Source organism: Bos indicus, chromosome 9 (genome assembly GCF_029378745.1).
Source record: "Bos indicus isolate NIAB-ARS_2022 breed Sahiwal x Tharparkar chromosome 9, NIAB-ARS_B.indTharparkar_mat_pri_1.0, whole genome shotgun sequence".
NCBI lineage: Eukaryota > Metazoa > Chordata > Mammalia > Artiodactyla > Bovidae > Bos > Bos indicus.
In genome coordinates this window covers 45,390,054-45,405,568 of record NC_091768.1, presented here as the reverse complement: position 1 = coordinate 45,405,568, position 15,515 = coordinate 45,390,054, and the positions used below count along the sequence as shown (strand labels likewise).

The 15,515-nt window shown below is 38.3% G+C and overlaps 1 protein-coding gene across 6 annotated transcripts in view; it reads right to left on the bottom strand.

The window, feature by feature from the left end:
• The window catches only part of HACE1 (HECT domain and ankyrin repeat containing E3 ubiquitin protein ligase 1), a 118,350-nt gene extending 105,351 nt beyond the window's left edge, over positions 1–12,999 (bottom strand). For 3 of the 6 annotated variants that reach the window (XM_070796025.1, XM_070796029.1, XM_070796028.1), the window contains exons 1-4: positions 12,673–12,998; positions 5,775–5,829; positions 4,652–4,741; positions 3,741–3,845 (exon numbers count right to left, since the gene is read on the bottom strand). In XM_070796025.1, the coding sequence (XP_070652126.1) occupies positions 3,741–3,845; positions 4,652–4,741; positions 5,775–5,829; positions 12,673–12,748 (326 nt within the window). In that variant the 5' untranslated portion in view covers positions 12,749–12,998. Of the gene's footprint in view, positions 1–3,740; positions 3,846–4,651; positions 4,742–4,932; positions 5,080–5,774; positions 5,830–12,672 lie in introns of those variants that run through there. The other 3 variants (XM_070796026.1, XM_019967305.2, XM_070796027.1) reach the window with 3 other exon arrangements.
• Positions 13,000–15,515: the final 2,516 nt, after the last annotated feature.

Sequence of the window (15,515 nt, the reverse complement as noted above, 5' to 3'; positions counted from 1 at the left end):
GGGTTGCCATTTCCTTCTCCAATGCATGAAAGTGAAAAGTGAAAGTGAAGTCGCTCAGTTGTGTCCGACTCTTAGCAACCCCATGGACTGCAGCCCACCCCAGGCTCCTCCGTCCATGGGATTCTCCAGGCAAGAGTACTGGAGTGGGGTGCCATTGCCTTCTCCGGTAATGATGTCTACATAGACCCAAAAGGACAATTTTTTGTCTCTTTCAGGAAGAGCTTCCATGGAGGGGAACCAAAATGCTTCTACCTGCGACCATGCCCAAATCTCTTTGTTCAGGACCTCACCCAGTGTATCTATCTCTTCGTTTGATTACTGACTCATATCCTTTAATACTCTCTTATAAAAAAAAAAAAAAACATGGTACTCTAGTGAGTAAACAAACACATTTTCCTGAGTTCAGTGAGCCCTTCTAGCAAATTAATCAAGCCCAAGAAAGGGATCACGGCAACTGATTTCTAGCCAGTTGGTCAAAAGTACTAGTTACAACCGGGACTCTTGACAGGAATACTGAGTTGGAAGGGGATGGCAGAACCTCCAATCTGTAGCCAGTCAGTCAGAAAACTACTTGAAACTGACCTGGCAATTGGCATCTGAAGTGAAGGGTGGTCTACAGGACTGAGCCCTTGACCAACAGAATCTGCTTCTACCTGAAGGTACATCATAGTGTCAGAATTGATCTGACTTTTAGGAAACTGCTGTCATTTGAGACTTGCTTATTGGTTTGATGAAGCCTACAACTGCCCCGCCAACATACACACACACATACACACACTGGAATTGGGTCCAGGAACCCTTTGCAAATAAGCTATACATATATAATATATGGTATACAGAGAATATACATAATACATGTAATATAATAACTATTTACTCTGATAATAAATTTCTTCATACCCTATCACATTTCTTTAATCAACTCAGTACTAAGCATAGCTAACTAATTACTAATTATTCAATCTAATAATAGCTATCGGTTCAGTCACTCAGTCGTGTCCGATCTGTAACCCCATGGATTGCAGCACACCAGGCTTCCCTGTCCATCACCAACTCCTGGAGCTTGATCAAACTCATGTCCATCGAGCCAGAGATGTCATTCAACCATCTCATCCTCTGTATATATAATAGTTATAATTGTTATTAACTGAATAAACCTTTTAAAAGAAAACAAATTACTTTTCTTGCTATGACTCTTTCTTTCTAAAATGAAGTTAAATTCAACTAAAATCAGCATTTTAATCAAAGAAATGGAAGAAAATAAAGCTCTGAGTAAACTTAAAAGTTCAAACATTTACAAAGTTTCTTCATCGAATACAGTTATGAAAACCTTAGGAAATAAATCTTTATTACTGTGAGGAAACAGACTACAAAATCCCATTAAAATTAATATTACATTGTTTAAATTATGCCTCTGTGTGTGTGTGATGGCACCCATAATGTGGGACTTCTAAAATCTATTCAGAAGCCTGATGTGGACCATTGGCCTATTGTCAAAATAAACACTTAGGTAGGACTGTGCCAGGGAAAGGGTTCCAAAGAAGTGTTTAGGGCAGAGGTTTGTTGAAGAGAAGCCACAAAACATAATGCTCCCCCTCCCAAAAATGAACTGCAAAAGGTACAGGGCACTATAAGAGAAATATATCCTTTTTCTTACTTAACAATCATCACTGCTATTTTCCATAACCTTGAGTAAATCAAAAAGACCCATTAAGTGCTCACCTCTTCTGCTTAGAATGGAGCTAAAATATTAACTAATACATGAGCTCTACCCTTTATGAGCTCACAATCTAGCTCAAAAAAAATAGTGAAAAAATGTTTCAAATCTGACCAATATGCAACCTAAAGATAACACAATAATTTTTAAGTCTTCTCTTTTAAAATTCTCATATAATCATGAGCAATGCTGGATCTTTTGTACAGGAAGCAACAACTTTCCTGGCTGGATACTGCAACAATTATAAGTTTATGGTAACCCAAAGGACAGAGGGACCAGTCATCCAAGTGCTCTGAGGCAACCTAAGAGGTCTTCCACTAGAAAGGAAGGCAATTTAGTACTAACGTACACAGCACTGATGGCTGAAGATAAAAACTCTAAAGCTGGCCAAGAGAAATAGTCTACCTTTCTGACAATAACAGATGAGGGAACAAAACAAAAAAATCCCACAAATCAGATGGACCAGCCAAAGGGGCAGAATTCACCTATAACTGCTGCTTCAGTCTAGACAAATTTGAACTTGTAGAGAATCACACCAAAAAACATTTTCTGAAACCATCAAAAGCTACAGGAACAAGTAGCTTTAAGCTGAACAAGCTGTCCCTAAGCTGTATAAGGCACCCATTTAGTAAATAAAAAACAAAATAGTTATGTACTGAATATCAAAATAATCTTTATAGGAATGAAATGCATCCAAGTTAGATGCTATGTAAGGGTTCTGGACTCTTCTTATTCCTTTTCTCTTGACTGATTTGCCATATGAATTATGAAATAATATGTCATATGTTTTCATCTTTAAAATGTAATGGTCTCCAAATTGAATGTCTTACCAAAAAAAAAAAAAAAAAGATAAGTATTTGAGGTGATGGATGAGAGAAATCCCTTCACAATGTATAGATAAAATCATGATGTACAGTATAACTATATTTATAATTTTACTTGCCAATATACTTCAACAAAGCCTGGGGGAGCGGGGGAAGCAATGGTCTCCTAAATGACAAAGTCCCCTACTACAGCAGGAGTAGGCGTTTTATCCCTGCTGTGCACCAACCTGTCCTTCCATTTACAGTTGTTGAGACAATTTTTTATATGTAACTTCTAAAAAGAGCTTTGTCACTAACCTACCAATACATGGGATAATGGATCTAAACCTGACAGGGTAAAAGACTATGCCTCTCCCATGTCCAACCTAGATATCACTATCATTCTTATTTTACTGGTTCTACTTTAACCCTTATCTGAAAAAATTTGCTCTCACATTGATGAAGTTGACAATTTTAGCCCCATATCTATCTCACTTAGGCAGCCACCTTAACTATGCAGAATTTCAGTTCAAAACAGGCAACAAAAATACTTTCCAGAGTAATCAAAAGAATAAACACATAGAAATATTTTTCAAAGAGAAGTTTTCTTAAAGTTCCTCAAGCCCTGAATCAAAAACTACTTATTTTAATTATAAACATAATTCCAACCATTTTGGTCTGGTTTCTCAGTCCAAGAGAACTTTAAGAAGTGAAAAATATTGTAGAGGCAGATACAGATGTGACTGTGAAATTCTCAACAAAAAAGGAGAAATCCATAAAAAGTTCAATAGGGTTTAAAATAGCACACAATGAGTTAGTACACTCATTCACAAATAATTATAAACTAAGTAAAATATATTTACTCTGTCTTTAATTGCATTAATAAAATTAACCAAAGAATTTGGAAAATAAGTCATGGAGTTAGACGTGGCAAAAGACTAGCAGGAAAAAGGACACTGAAACAAAGAGGTGAAAATTATGCTTTTCAAAAAATGTCATTATAAGTAAACTCAGACAAACATATATTTAAGAAGAAAAATATTAGTGAACTACTTAATAAATTATTGATATTATTATAGTTATTTAAAAGGATAACATAATAATCCAAGACCCTCTTTCCAAGGCAAATATTGAGGGGAAAAAAGTACCAAATGAAGGCAGGGTGCTTTCCTATTCATAACTGATAATCCAACTTAAGCTACTCAAGAAAAAATATTTACCCATTTCTAGCTGCCAAATGAAGAGGTGTACAGCCCGAAATATCTTGATAGTTAGGATTTGCTCCTTTCTTTAAAAGCAGAACCAAGCATTCCACTGATCCACAACTAAAACAATATTAAAAACAGTTCAGATGCATTTAACATACGGCCACAGTTGACAAAGCTTAATTAAAAAATGAAAAACTCTATTACACACATTATTTAAAAAAAATAAAATAAAATAAACACATTATTTAGGGGGTCCATATTGACCAATTTAACTCCTATCACAAAGAGTAAATAACCTCTATTTTCAAGATGGCACATTCTACTACAAAATCTACGAAGTATTTGAGAAATTCATATGAAACAAAATTTGGCTTTAGCACATAAAAGAAAACATGTAATACTCTGAACTTTTGGCCTTCCAGAAGCCAAATTTATATTGAAAAATCAATTTTATTTAGGGAGAGTTAGCACTACCTAAATCTTAAAAGGTGATATCAATAAACTGATTAGTTACACACTGGAACATTATGAATAAAAATCATTCTCACACCTAAGAAAAAAGTATAAAGCCAACAGCTTCACATTCAATTAGCATATAGAATCTTACATTGGTGGTATAAAAGTAAAATTTTGATTAATGTACCCTCTTAAGTATATCCAGGAAAAGATAAACCCCATACCTAACCTCCTCTAATCTGATCTAGGACAAACAAAAACATAAGATATGACTTGAGTCCAATCCCAAAATTAAAAAACTATCTAGAGAAATGATGCAAGCGTGGCACACTATGGCCTCAATAAGACAAAGAACCACTCAGCTACCTGTTCTCATCTCTCTCCATAACTACTATGGAATCACATTGCTTCAAAGCTTACTGATCATCACTTTAGACCAGAGCTTAATCCAAAATATTTAGTCTTACTTTGCTGCAATGTGAAGCAAGCTTCTTTTCACACGTCCAAATGCATAATTGACATCAAATTTTGAATTTGATAGTAGTTCAGAAACAGACCTATGCAAAAAGAAGAATGTTTAAAAAAAAAAGTTTTTAAAAACATAATAACTCAAGTTAATAGCTCTTTAGTGTTACCCTTATCAATTACTCAAAAGGTTTTGTCTCACATCAGCCAAAAAACAAGGCACTACTCTCTACGCAGAGCATAGCAGCCAGTGCAGCATCATCCAAAATTCAACTGCCCTCACCTATAAACTGGTGCTGAAGGGTTCCTCATCTGCCGCTCTGACTATGTCACCTGCTCTGAGGACACCTAAGTTGGCTTCAGCTCCCACTAGATTCTTGAGAAAAAGACAGTAGGGCTGGCTGCTCCCTTTGCACAAAGTTGAGCCTATCTGTATTAATTTTGGCCAAATAAGAAAAATCAGACAAACATATTTTAATTATATCAGACAGGAATTTCAAAGCAAAAAAAAAATCATCTATATTTTAAACTTGTTTCAAAATACAGTGTCTCTTTCTCCTCATACCAAACTACCTAATGGCTAACCATAGCAGAGTTGTCTGTTACAAGTTACACCTCATCACACAGCCAAACAACTGTATCTCACACAAGCCCTATAAGAGAAAAGTGTCAATGCTATATTAATAAAAAGAATATTTAAAGAAAAGAACTTCAAAATAGTAGAATATTAAGGAATAAGTTGTCCATCAGGCCTAACTTTCTGCTACAAAGGTCAGTAGTAACCTCTAATAGAAACCATATTTTTTTCACTGTAAGTAATCAAGCAAGTTATTTTAATTTCTGACTATTCATTTAGAAAATCTCTTCACAACACTGTAAATCAACTATACTTCAAAAAATATGTAAATTTTTTAAAAAATTAAAGAAAATCTCTAACCATAGATTATTATAGTTGATAAAGAACTTGGAAAATCCTGTTTCTTATTTCACAGACAGAAAATTATAACAGAGTTAAATAACTTGCCCCAGGTCATTATGTCCAAACTCTGTGTCCATGTTTATATACACAACATCTAGGTAAATTCATATTCTTAAAATATATAAATTTCTGAAATATGCACTCACCTGTGTTGATCAGCCATAACCATTGGCATTAATGTATAAACAGCAGTTTCATTATCTAAGTATTAAAAAAAAAAAAAACAGAAAAAGGAATTAATTTATCTCCTGTTTTTTCCAAAGGGTGAAACTTAACGACTATTTTAAAGTTTTCTTAACTTTAAATAAAACCCTAGGAGAAGAGGTGGAAGATAATTATAAACAGTGCCAAACATCAGAAGTATTACACATACTATTTGCAAAAATGTAGAATGTTTCATCATACCTACTAGTATTTTGGAGGAATCTTAAGTATATATGAATATCAAAGATATACATGCTAAATTTAAAACATTAAATATGCATAATGGTTGCTTCATGTCAATACTGTAACAAAAGAAATTCTTAGAAGTTTTTATAAAACAGCATTAAAGTCTTACTTTTACTAAATTTACGTTTTCATTTTTTATAGAATTCACAGAAATGATTCAAAAGAAGTTAAAAGTCAGTAATACCTATGATCTCATGTGATACTTATGTAAATTTCAGCCAGTGTTTGCATTTACTTTTATATATTACTAGTGGTCATTCCTCAATTCAATGCATTTTAGAGCTTCATGTTTTTTAATAAGTTATTTAAAATGAATACCCTAATACATCCCATTGGAGAAGGCAATGGCACCCCACTCCACTACTCCTGCTTGGAAAATCCCAAGGACGGAGGAGCCTGGTAGGCTGCAGTCCATGGGGTCGCTAAGAGTCGGACACGACTGAGCGACTTCACTTTCACTTTTCACTTTCATGCATTGGAGAAGGAAATAGCAACCCACTCCAGTGTTCTTGTCTGGAGAATCCCAGGGACAGGGGAGCCTGGTGGGCTTCCGTCTCTGGGGTCGCACAGGGTTGGACACGACTGAAGCGACTTAGCAGCAGCAGCAATACATCCCATTTAGTCCTTAAAAAGTTAATAGTGGTGCTAAAATTAATGAGTTAAAGTTTGAGAAAAAGAGTATTTGCATATCAAAACATCTCCCCCAAATACTAACTACAAAGGAAAAATAGTGAATTTACAGTGGAGAACACAGCAGATGTCACCTTAATCAACTCAAAAAGGGTAACATCACCAGAAATAATACATATCGATATTTCACAGCGCTTGAGTTTCCACCGAGAAAAGCATACCACTTTCACAGTATTATTGCCAAAAATCTTTAATTTACTCATGGGAAAAATTAGACAAATCCAAATTAAGGAGAATTCCACAAAATACGTGATTAGTCCTCTTAAAAAAGTCTCAAGACCATGAAAGACGAGGAAAAATTAGAATTATCACAGTTCAAGGGAGGCTAAGGAAACATGACAACTAAATGCAATGTCGTATCCCAGACTGGATCCCAAAATAGAAAAAAGGTATTAGCAGGAAAACTCCTGACATTCTAATAAACGTCTGTAATGTCTCTAATAAATGTCTTAAATGCTAATAGCAATACACCAATATTAACTCCTTAGTTTTGATACTTGTACTTTGGTTGTATAAGATGTGGACATGAGGGGAAACTGGCTGAAGGATATACAAGAACTGAGTAGTATTTATGCAACTTTTCTTTAAGTCTAAAATTACTTAAAAATGGAAAGTTAAAAAAAAAAGGAGAAGGAAAAGTTACTAAAAGATTCCTAAGAGATGAGTCAACCAAATGTAATTAAGCTGTGGACTATGACTGGATGCTGACTCAAACAAACCAACTGTAAGATAGTATTTTTGAGAGGAGAAAACTGAATATGATGAACTAGGTATCTGATGAGAATTAAAAATTACTGTTGTGTTGGCTCTAATAATGGTATTGTGATTATGCTTGAAAAAATATTTAGAAATATATCTTGAAGTATTTATAGAACAGAACTAACCATTTCTGCACATTTTTATTCATTATTTTAACTATTTTTGAGTATGGACTTGAATAAGAATTTGGTCCCAGGAAACTTCACAAGTCCAGTGTGCAAATGCAACAGTTCTTTCACTATAAAAATAAAGTTAATAACCAAGGAATCCTATTAATAACTAACAGCCAACATGTTTTAAACCATTATCTTTAAGGTACTGTTCTAAACACTTCACATGCAAATACATCATCTCTTTTATCCTCACGGGCACCTTATGAAGTAGGTACCAGTATTATCCCCATTTTGCAAATTAGAAAATTGAAGCACTAGTTAAGCAATAAGTATGTGACGGTGGCATTAAGTGGCTAAACTGGAATTCAAAGCTGGCTGATTCCAAAGCCCCCATTATAAAAATTTTACAGTGCACACAGTATACACTACATGTAAATAACCAAAAGGTCTACAATACACTACCTATTCTCAACATGTACAACACAGTCTGTTTCATTCTCTTCTATTTCGATTTTTTCAAAATGTTATCTGCAGTCACTAAATCATTTTCATTACCTATCAGGGAATCACCAACAGGAGTTGAAAAAACACTGGACTAAGCCTCCCTCAGCATGGCAATGCTCTTTCTCTCTTATAAAACACTTGCCCCCAAAAATCAAGACAATTTCAATTAAGCCACTCCATAATAAAGTCATAAACAGGAAATACCGTTATTTGTGAATTTAAACTTATATAACAAGATAGTACACAATTTTAAGTGAACATCATAAGTCCACATGGGTTTATTTACAGTGTTTATTTAGATAAAATTTATAGATAGATCTTATTTTTAAGTCAAAAAAATATAGCTTACATACACTAAAAGGTATGAAGACACAAATATAACCACAACTCTGATGCTAGGAGGAGACTCTCCAGCAAATACTAAGAAAATACTGAATAAAATTTGCTGTCAGGTGCTTCCTTCTCCACACTCATGAAGAAATCTTGAGAATTAGGTATGTAATGAAAGTTCAGAGTGATAAGATTAAACTTTCTCTCACTTAAGAGTGGTAAGACTAAACTTTCTCTCACTTTATTAGATACATTGGCCATTTTTATTAATAGTTTCGGAAAATTGTTTAAAGGAAAACCTCAAAGACCAGAAAGCTCAGATTCACTATGCTATATTCAATTTCTCCTCAAACCATAAAATGGAGGAGGATTTTTTTAATTGGTAATTGCACTCATCTCACACACTAGTAAAGTAATGCTCAAAATTCTCCAAGCCAGGCTTCAGCAATATGTGAACCGTGAACTTCCAGATGTTCAAGCTGGTTTTAGAGAAGGCAGAGGAACGAGAGATCAAACTGCCAACATCCGCTGGATGATGGAAAAAGCAAGAGTTCCAGACAAACATCTATTTCTGCTTTCTTGACTATGCCAAAGCCTTTGACTGTGTGGATCACAATAAACTGTGGAAAATTCTTCAAGAGATGGGAATACCAGACCACCTGACCTGCCTCTTGAGAAACCCATATGCAGGTCAGGAAGCAAGTTAGAACTGGACATGGAACAACAGACTGGTTCCAAATAGGAAAAGGAGTACGTCAAGGCTGCATATTGTCACCCTGCTTATTTAACTTATATACAGAGTACATCATGAAAAACGCTGGGCTGGAAGAAGCACAAGCTGGAATTAAGATTGCTGGGAGAAATATCAATAACCTCAGATATGCAGATGACACCACCCTTAAGGCAGAAAGTGAAGAGGAACTCAAAAGCCTCTTGATGAAAGTGAAAGAGGCGAGTGAAAAAATTGGCTGGAAGCTCAACATTCAGAAAACGAAGATCATGGCATCTGGTCCCATCACTTCATGGGAAATAGATGGGGAAACAGTGGAAATAGTGTCAGACTTTATTTTTGGGGGCTCCAAAATCACTGCAGATGGTGATTGCAGCCATGAAATCAGAAGACGCTTACTCCTTGGAAGGAAAGTTATGACCAACCTAGATAGCATATTCAAAAGCAGAGACATTACTTTGCCAACAAAGGTCTGCTAGTCAAGGCTATGGTTTTTCCAGTGGCCATGTATGGATGTGAGAGTTGGACTGTGAAGAAAGCTGAGTGCCGAAAAATTGATGCTTTTGAACTGTGGTGTTGGAGAAGACTCTTGAGAGTCCCTTGGACTGCAAGGAGATCCAACCAGTCCATTCTGAAGGAGATCAGCCCTGGGATTTCTTTGAAAGGAATGATGCTAAAACTGAAACTCCAGTACTTTGGCCACCTCATGCAAAGAGCTGACTCACTGGAAAAGACTCTGATGCTGGGAGGGATTGGGGGCAGGAGGAGAAGGGGAGAGTATGAGACGGTTGGATGGCATCACTGTCTCGATGGACATGGGTTTGAGTGAACTCCGGGAGTTGGTGATGGACAGGGAGGCCTGGCGTGCTGCAATTCATGGGGTCACAAGGAGTCAGACACAACTGAGCGACTGAACTGAACTGAACTGAATTATCCTAATCATCATTCAAGCATATATTCCAATGGGCTCAAGTTCTATTCTTTTATTAAACAAATTACATTCAATGTAAATGCAGTTTAAGATTTTTTTCCCCACATAAACAAACAATATAAGCCAACTTTTTAAAGTGCACTGAGAATCTATACCCCTAAAATCATTGTTTTCCCTTACTTCCTATCTCACAAGATTCCTGTTAGTCCTAATAATCAGCACTCCATTATTTAGTGGGAATACTCAGGTTTTCATCATCTCAAGGGAACATAAATATGTCCGCCCAGTATCCAATTCAGTAAATATCTGCAGTTTAATCCTATGTAACAAAGTTAACTTTAGAGTGAAGTCTGATTAAAAACGCCAACCTTAATAATTTATTCCAATCAAATGATTAATAACCGAATTCTAACAAAGCAAGGTAAATATTTGATTATTTCCTAAATTTAACTAGAATTTAGTCTCAGAAATTCTGTTCAGCCCTTAAAACGTAAGCAATACAATCTGGATTTTTGTAACTGGAATGTAACACACACACACACACACACACACACACATGCACGTACGCATGCGAGAGCGTACTTGAAAGAGCCAATTTCAAAGAATTCAAAAAGAGTCATCAGAATTTGGGGATAAATTAAAACAAGATGAGGAAACTCATTATAATCAAAGAAAAATGTAAGCAACTTGCAGAAAAGTTTTATTTTTCATTACTCTAGTGTCCAGGGACTCTCAGACTGTCAGTGGAACTTTCTGTTCCAGAGAGTAACTTGAGAGGCTGATACTTAGTCTTTAAACTTGATATAATTAGATCTATATTCTTCTATGTAATAATCCTAAGGAAATAATTATAAAGGCAGACTAAGATTTAAAAATCAAAGATGTTCCTCATAAAATCTATCATAAAAAATTAGATTCAATGTTTGTTACATATTATCATATGAAAGCCTGAAAAATCATTAAGCATGTTTAAAGATATAAAAAGCGTTGTGCTTTCCAAAAGCAGAACAAAAGACTATATGCAGTATGATCTTAATTTGGTAGAGAAAGAAATAATAATAGAAAGAACTCAAGAAAATACTAGGCATTGTTTATTACTGGGTAAGAAATAATACATTTTTTTTTCTTTCAAGATTTTCTACAATGAAAACATACTACCTTTAAAATCAGGAAATATTATCCAAGTATTCTAAGTCACATTTATGTTAAAAATAATAACAATAATGGAGATTTAAGCTGAGCAATACAAATTGCTGTGTCAATGAAACTACACACGCAGCAGCAGACACCAGAAAATCTGTTAGAAATGAGTAAGCACTTAAAAAAAGTACTCAAAGTGGAAACGAAACAGAGAAAGAGTAAGCTGAAGCCAAAAGTCTTGTTCCTAACATCAGGATTATTTTCAGTCTGTTACATTATACTAGCAAAGTACCAAGTACAAACGTACTTTTCAGAAACCGTCAACTCAAATTATGCTGTTCTCAATCATAGGTGGAAACAAGGGAAAATCTTTTCAGAAAAATCATCCCTAGGTTCCCAGTCCACATTTCTCTGATGACTCTGTGCCAAGGTCTCCTTCCCTAACTTAAAAATCACTGCTCCAGCAGCAATTCAAAGAAAGTTTCCGGGCGGGGGCGGGGGCGGGGGCGGATATAAACTAATACAATGCATTAAAAAGAAAAACAAATCACCAGCCATAACTGCACCCTTTCTCTCAGTTGCGCATACACAATCAAAAGCCTCTAAGAGGCAGCACGGCTCTCACCCACTACCACTAAACCATTCATGAGGCTGCAAACAAAACGGCTTTCTCACCTCTTTTACTACTTGTGTGTTACCTATCCTGAAGGAACTCTTACACACTTAACTAAAAATTATACTAAACTACAAGGATCATGCCTTACTCCTTTGTAGAAGCACCATAGCCCCAAACTGTCTGAAGTGGATATGCATATTAAAGTGTATACATGTAAACAAACAAGCACTTCAAGTACACGTTTGACATTTGATCTCCTTTTATTTATCTGCTTATTGTAAAAATAAAATGGCGCTCTACATGTTGAAAAAGAAAAGACCGCTTAATTACCCTCAGCAGCTTAAAGAAAACGATACTACTTGGGTTGGGGCGGGGGGGGATCTCTCTACCCTACCCCCCCCCCCCCACCTCCCCAGCATTTCCAGGCAGCAAATGGAATAAGCCCAACAACTATGCTGTCTTCTGAATCCGGGTCTCCGCCATCCGGGGTGATATTTCTGCTCCTTCTCCGAAACCCCTAACCGACCGGAGAAGTCCGGAGAAACTTCCTTCAAGTCCTGCTTCTTCCAGCTGCGGGACACCCACGGCCCGGGCCCCTCCCACAAACTCCACCTGCCCGGGGCGGGAGTGCTGGCCGAGAGGTGGCCAGGGGTCCCAGACCGGCCCCTCCCTGCCAAGGAAAGTCAATGTGGGCGTTTGTTCTGCTTGCAGTTAGTCTCCCCCACCCCCCGCAGCTCCCCGAGCCCAGCCCCCGGCGGCCCCAGCCCCGCGGCCGGCTCACCATCGGGCAGCTCCACGGTGCGCGCGCGGCGCAGCGAGCGCGTCAGGCGATTGAGCTGCTCCATCGCTCTCTCCATCCTCGGCGCGCCCTCCGCGCTCCCCCAGCCCGCCCGCGGCCTCCGCGCTCGGAGCCCTACATCCCGCCCCGCGCCCGTCCCGCGGGCGGTGATGCCGGCTCGCCCGGACTAACTCCCGGGGCTGCGGGGAAAGCTCGGGCCGCGTCCTCCGTCCGGGGGCTGTCGGTCCGACGACTGAGGAGACACCCGCCGACGAAGACTGCGCTGTCGCCCTTCCTGCGGCCGCCGCCCCCGCTTCCCTCTCGGACTCGCACAGCCTTCTGGGAGCAGTAGTTTGGAGCCGCGCGCGCCCGGGGCGGAGCCACGCTCGGTGCGCCAGTGGCTACACGCCTCCATCACGCAGACGCCGGGGTAGAGCGGTGTGTGCGGGAACCAATGCGCAATCTGGGCGTACCCGCAAGTTCATGGGGAAAATAACAGGGTGTTCCCACGCCCTCTTTTCCTGCTCCACAAAGTTTTACGCGAGTAGCTCCCTTCAACTCCATCGGATTATATAGCTGATTGGGGATTTGCACAATTGTTCTTAACAACAAAAAAATCCATCTTCAATCATGCCAGTATTCGTACGTTTTCCAGATACTTGAACTTTGTTAGATTTTCATATGTCAGATTTAAACAATCATAAAGTCAAACAATGCAAACGCAGAATATACATTTTCCTTCGTTCAGTTCAGTCGCTCAGTCGTTTCCGACCCTTTGCGACCCCATGGACAACAGCAGCCAGGCTTTCCTGTCCATCACCAACTCCCTGAGCTTGCTCAAACTCATGTCCATCGAGTTGGTGATGCCATCCAACCATCTCATCCTCTGTCATCCCCTTCTCCTCCTCCTGCCTTCAACCTTTCCCAGCATCAGGGTCTTTTCAAATGAGTCAGTTCTTCCTATCAGCTGGCCAAAGTATTGGAGCTTCAACATCACTGCTTCAAATGAATATTCGGGACTGATTTTCTTTAGGATGGACTGATTGTATCTCCTTGCAGTCCAAGGGACTCTAAAGAGTCTTATCCAACACCACAGTTCAAAAGCATAAATTCTTTGGCGCTCAGCTTTCTTTATAGTCCAACTCTCAAATCCATACATGACTACTAGAAAAACTATAGCTTTGACTAGACGGACCTATGTTGGCAAAGTAATGTTTCTGCTTTTTAATATTCTGTCTAGGTTGGTCATAGCTTTTCTTCCAAGGACTAAGCATCTTTTAATTTCATGGCTGCAGGCACCATCTGCAGTGATTTTGGAGTCCAAAAAATTAAAGTCTCTCACTGTTTCCATTGTTTCCCCATCTATTTGACATGAAGGATGGGACCAGATGCCATGATCTTAGTATTCTAAATGTTGAGTTTTAAGCCAGCTTCTTCACTCTCCTCTTTCACTTTCATAAAGAGGCTCTTTAGTTCTTCTTCATGTTCTGCCATAACGGTGGTGTTATCTGCATATCTGAGGTTGTTGATATTTCTCCCTGCAATCTTGATTCCAGCTTGTGCTTCACCCAGCCCGGCATTTCACATGAAATAATCTGCATATAAGTTAAATAAACAGGGTGACAATATGCAGCCTTGACGTATTCCTTTTCCTATTTGGAACCAGCCTGTTGTTCCATGTCCAGTTCTAACTGTTGCTTCCTGTCCTGCATACAGATTTCTCAGGAGGCAGGTAAGGTGCCCTGGTATTCCCATCTCTTGAAGAATTTTCCAGTTTGTTGTGATCCACAGAGTCAAGTAACTTAACTGTAGCTTAATTATCTGCTGGGCGATTTTGTGAGGGCAAAGCTGTCACTCTATCGTGTGCCTTGCATTCTTGTATTTACCACAGCACCTAATACAAAGTTAAAACTGGGGAAGATATTGATGATGATATCCTGAAAGAAAACTGGTTTATTTGGCACAATGCTAAAGCATCGAGGTGATCATAGATACCACTGGGAAATTCAGAGGCTGATTGTGGGAGCTGCAAAAAACTTGACAGAACCAACAACGTGTGGAGGAAATGAACTACAGAGAAATTCCTGGGGGGAAATCATGTTTGTCAGCTCAACACAGAAGTTAAGCACAAGTCAGGATAAAAACAAATTTGAAGCAGCTAAAACTTGAAAAAATTAATCCAAGTCAAGTAAATAGGAGCCTACTGACACCACTGACAACAAAAAGGGAGAATCTTTTCTCTTCTTGGATACAACCAGATATATATACTTGGATATATCCAAGTATAACATATTTGGATATTATGTCCAAATAATGCTGGAGTTAAGAGAGAACCAAAGAGCTTGGTCTTTCTCAGCTTCTCCTTCCTCAGAGGCAAAGCTGTTCCTGCAATGAATGAGCACATGTATGTTGGTGTTATATATTGGCTGGCCCAGGAGGCATAAGAGAATCTCACCTGCCAGGATATCCAAGGGCAGATGGTGGCTGGCCTGGGTGTTCCCTGCCAATGCCATCCTGAATCAGTTCCACCTGCTGCCATAAGTCATATGTACCAGTGATACAACAGGCTCAGGACAGACCTCCTAACCAGTTGATTCAGATTAGACCTAAACCAATCGAACAAGGTGGAGATGTCAGAGCTTCAAAGGAATTCAAATACTATGGACCAGGCCATGTCCAACCCTTGGCAACCTAGCTTCAGCTGGAAATGCTCCTGCTTTTCTTGGCTTCCTCATACCATTCAGAAAGTCAAGATCCCCACTGCTCTACAGATGTTAGCATCTCAGCCTCTATCGCTGCCACTCCTTAAGCTGTTACTCCATATAAATCATTTCTGATGCCCTGTG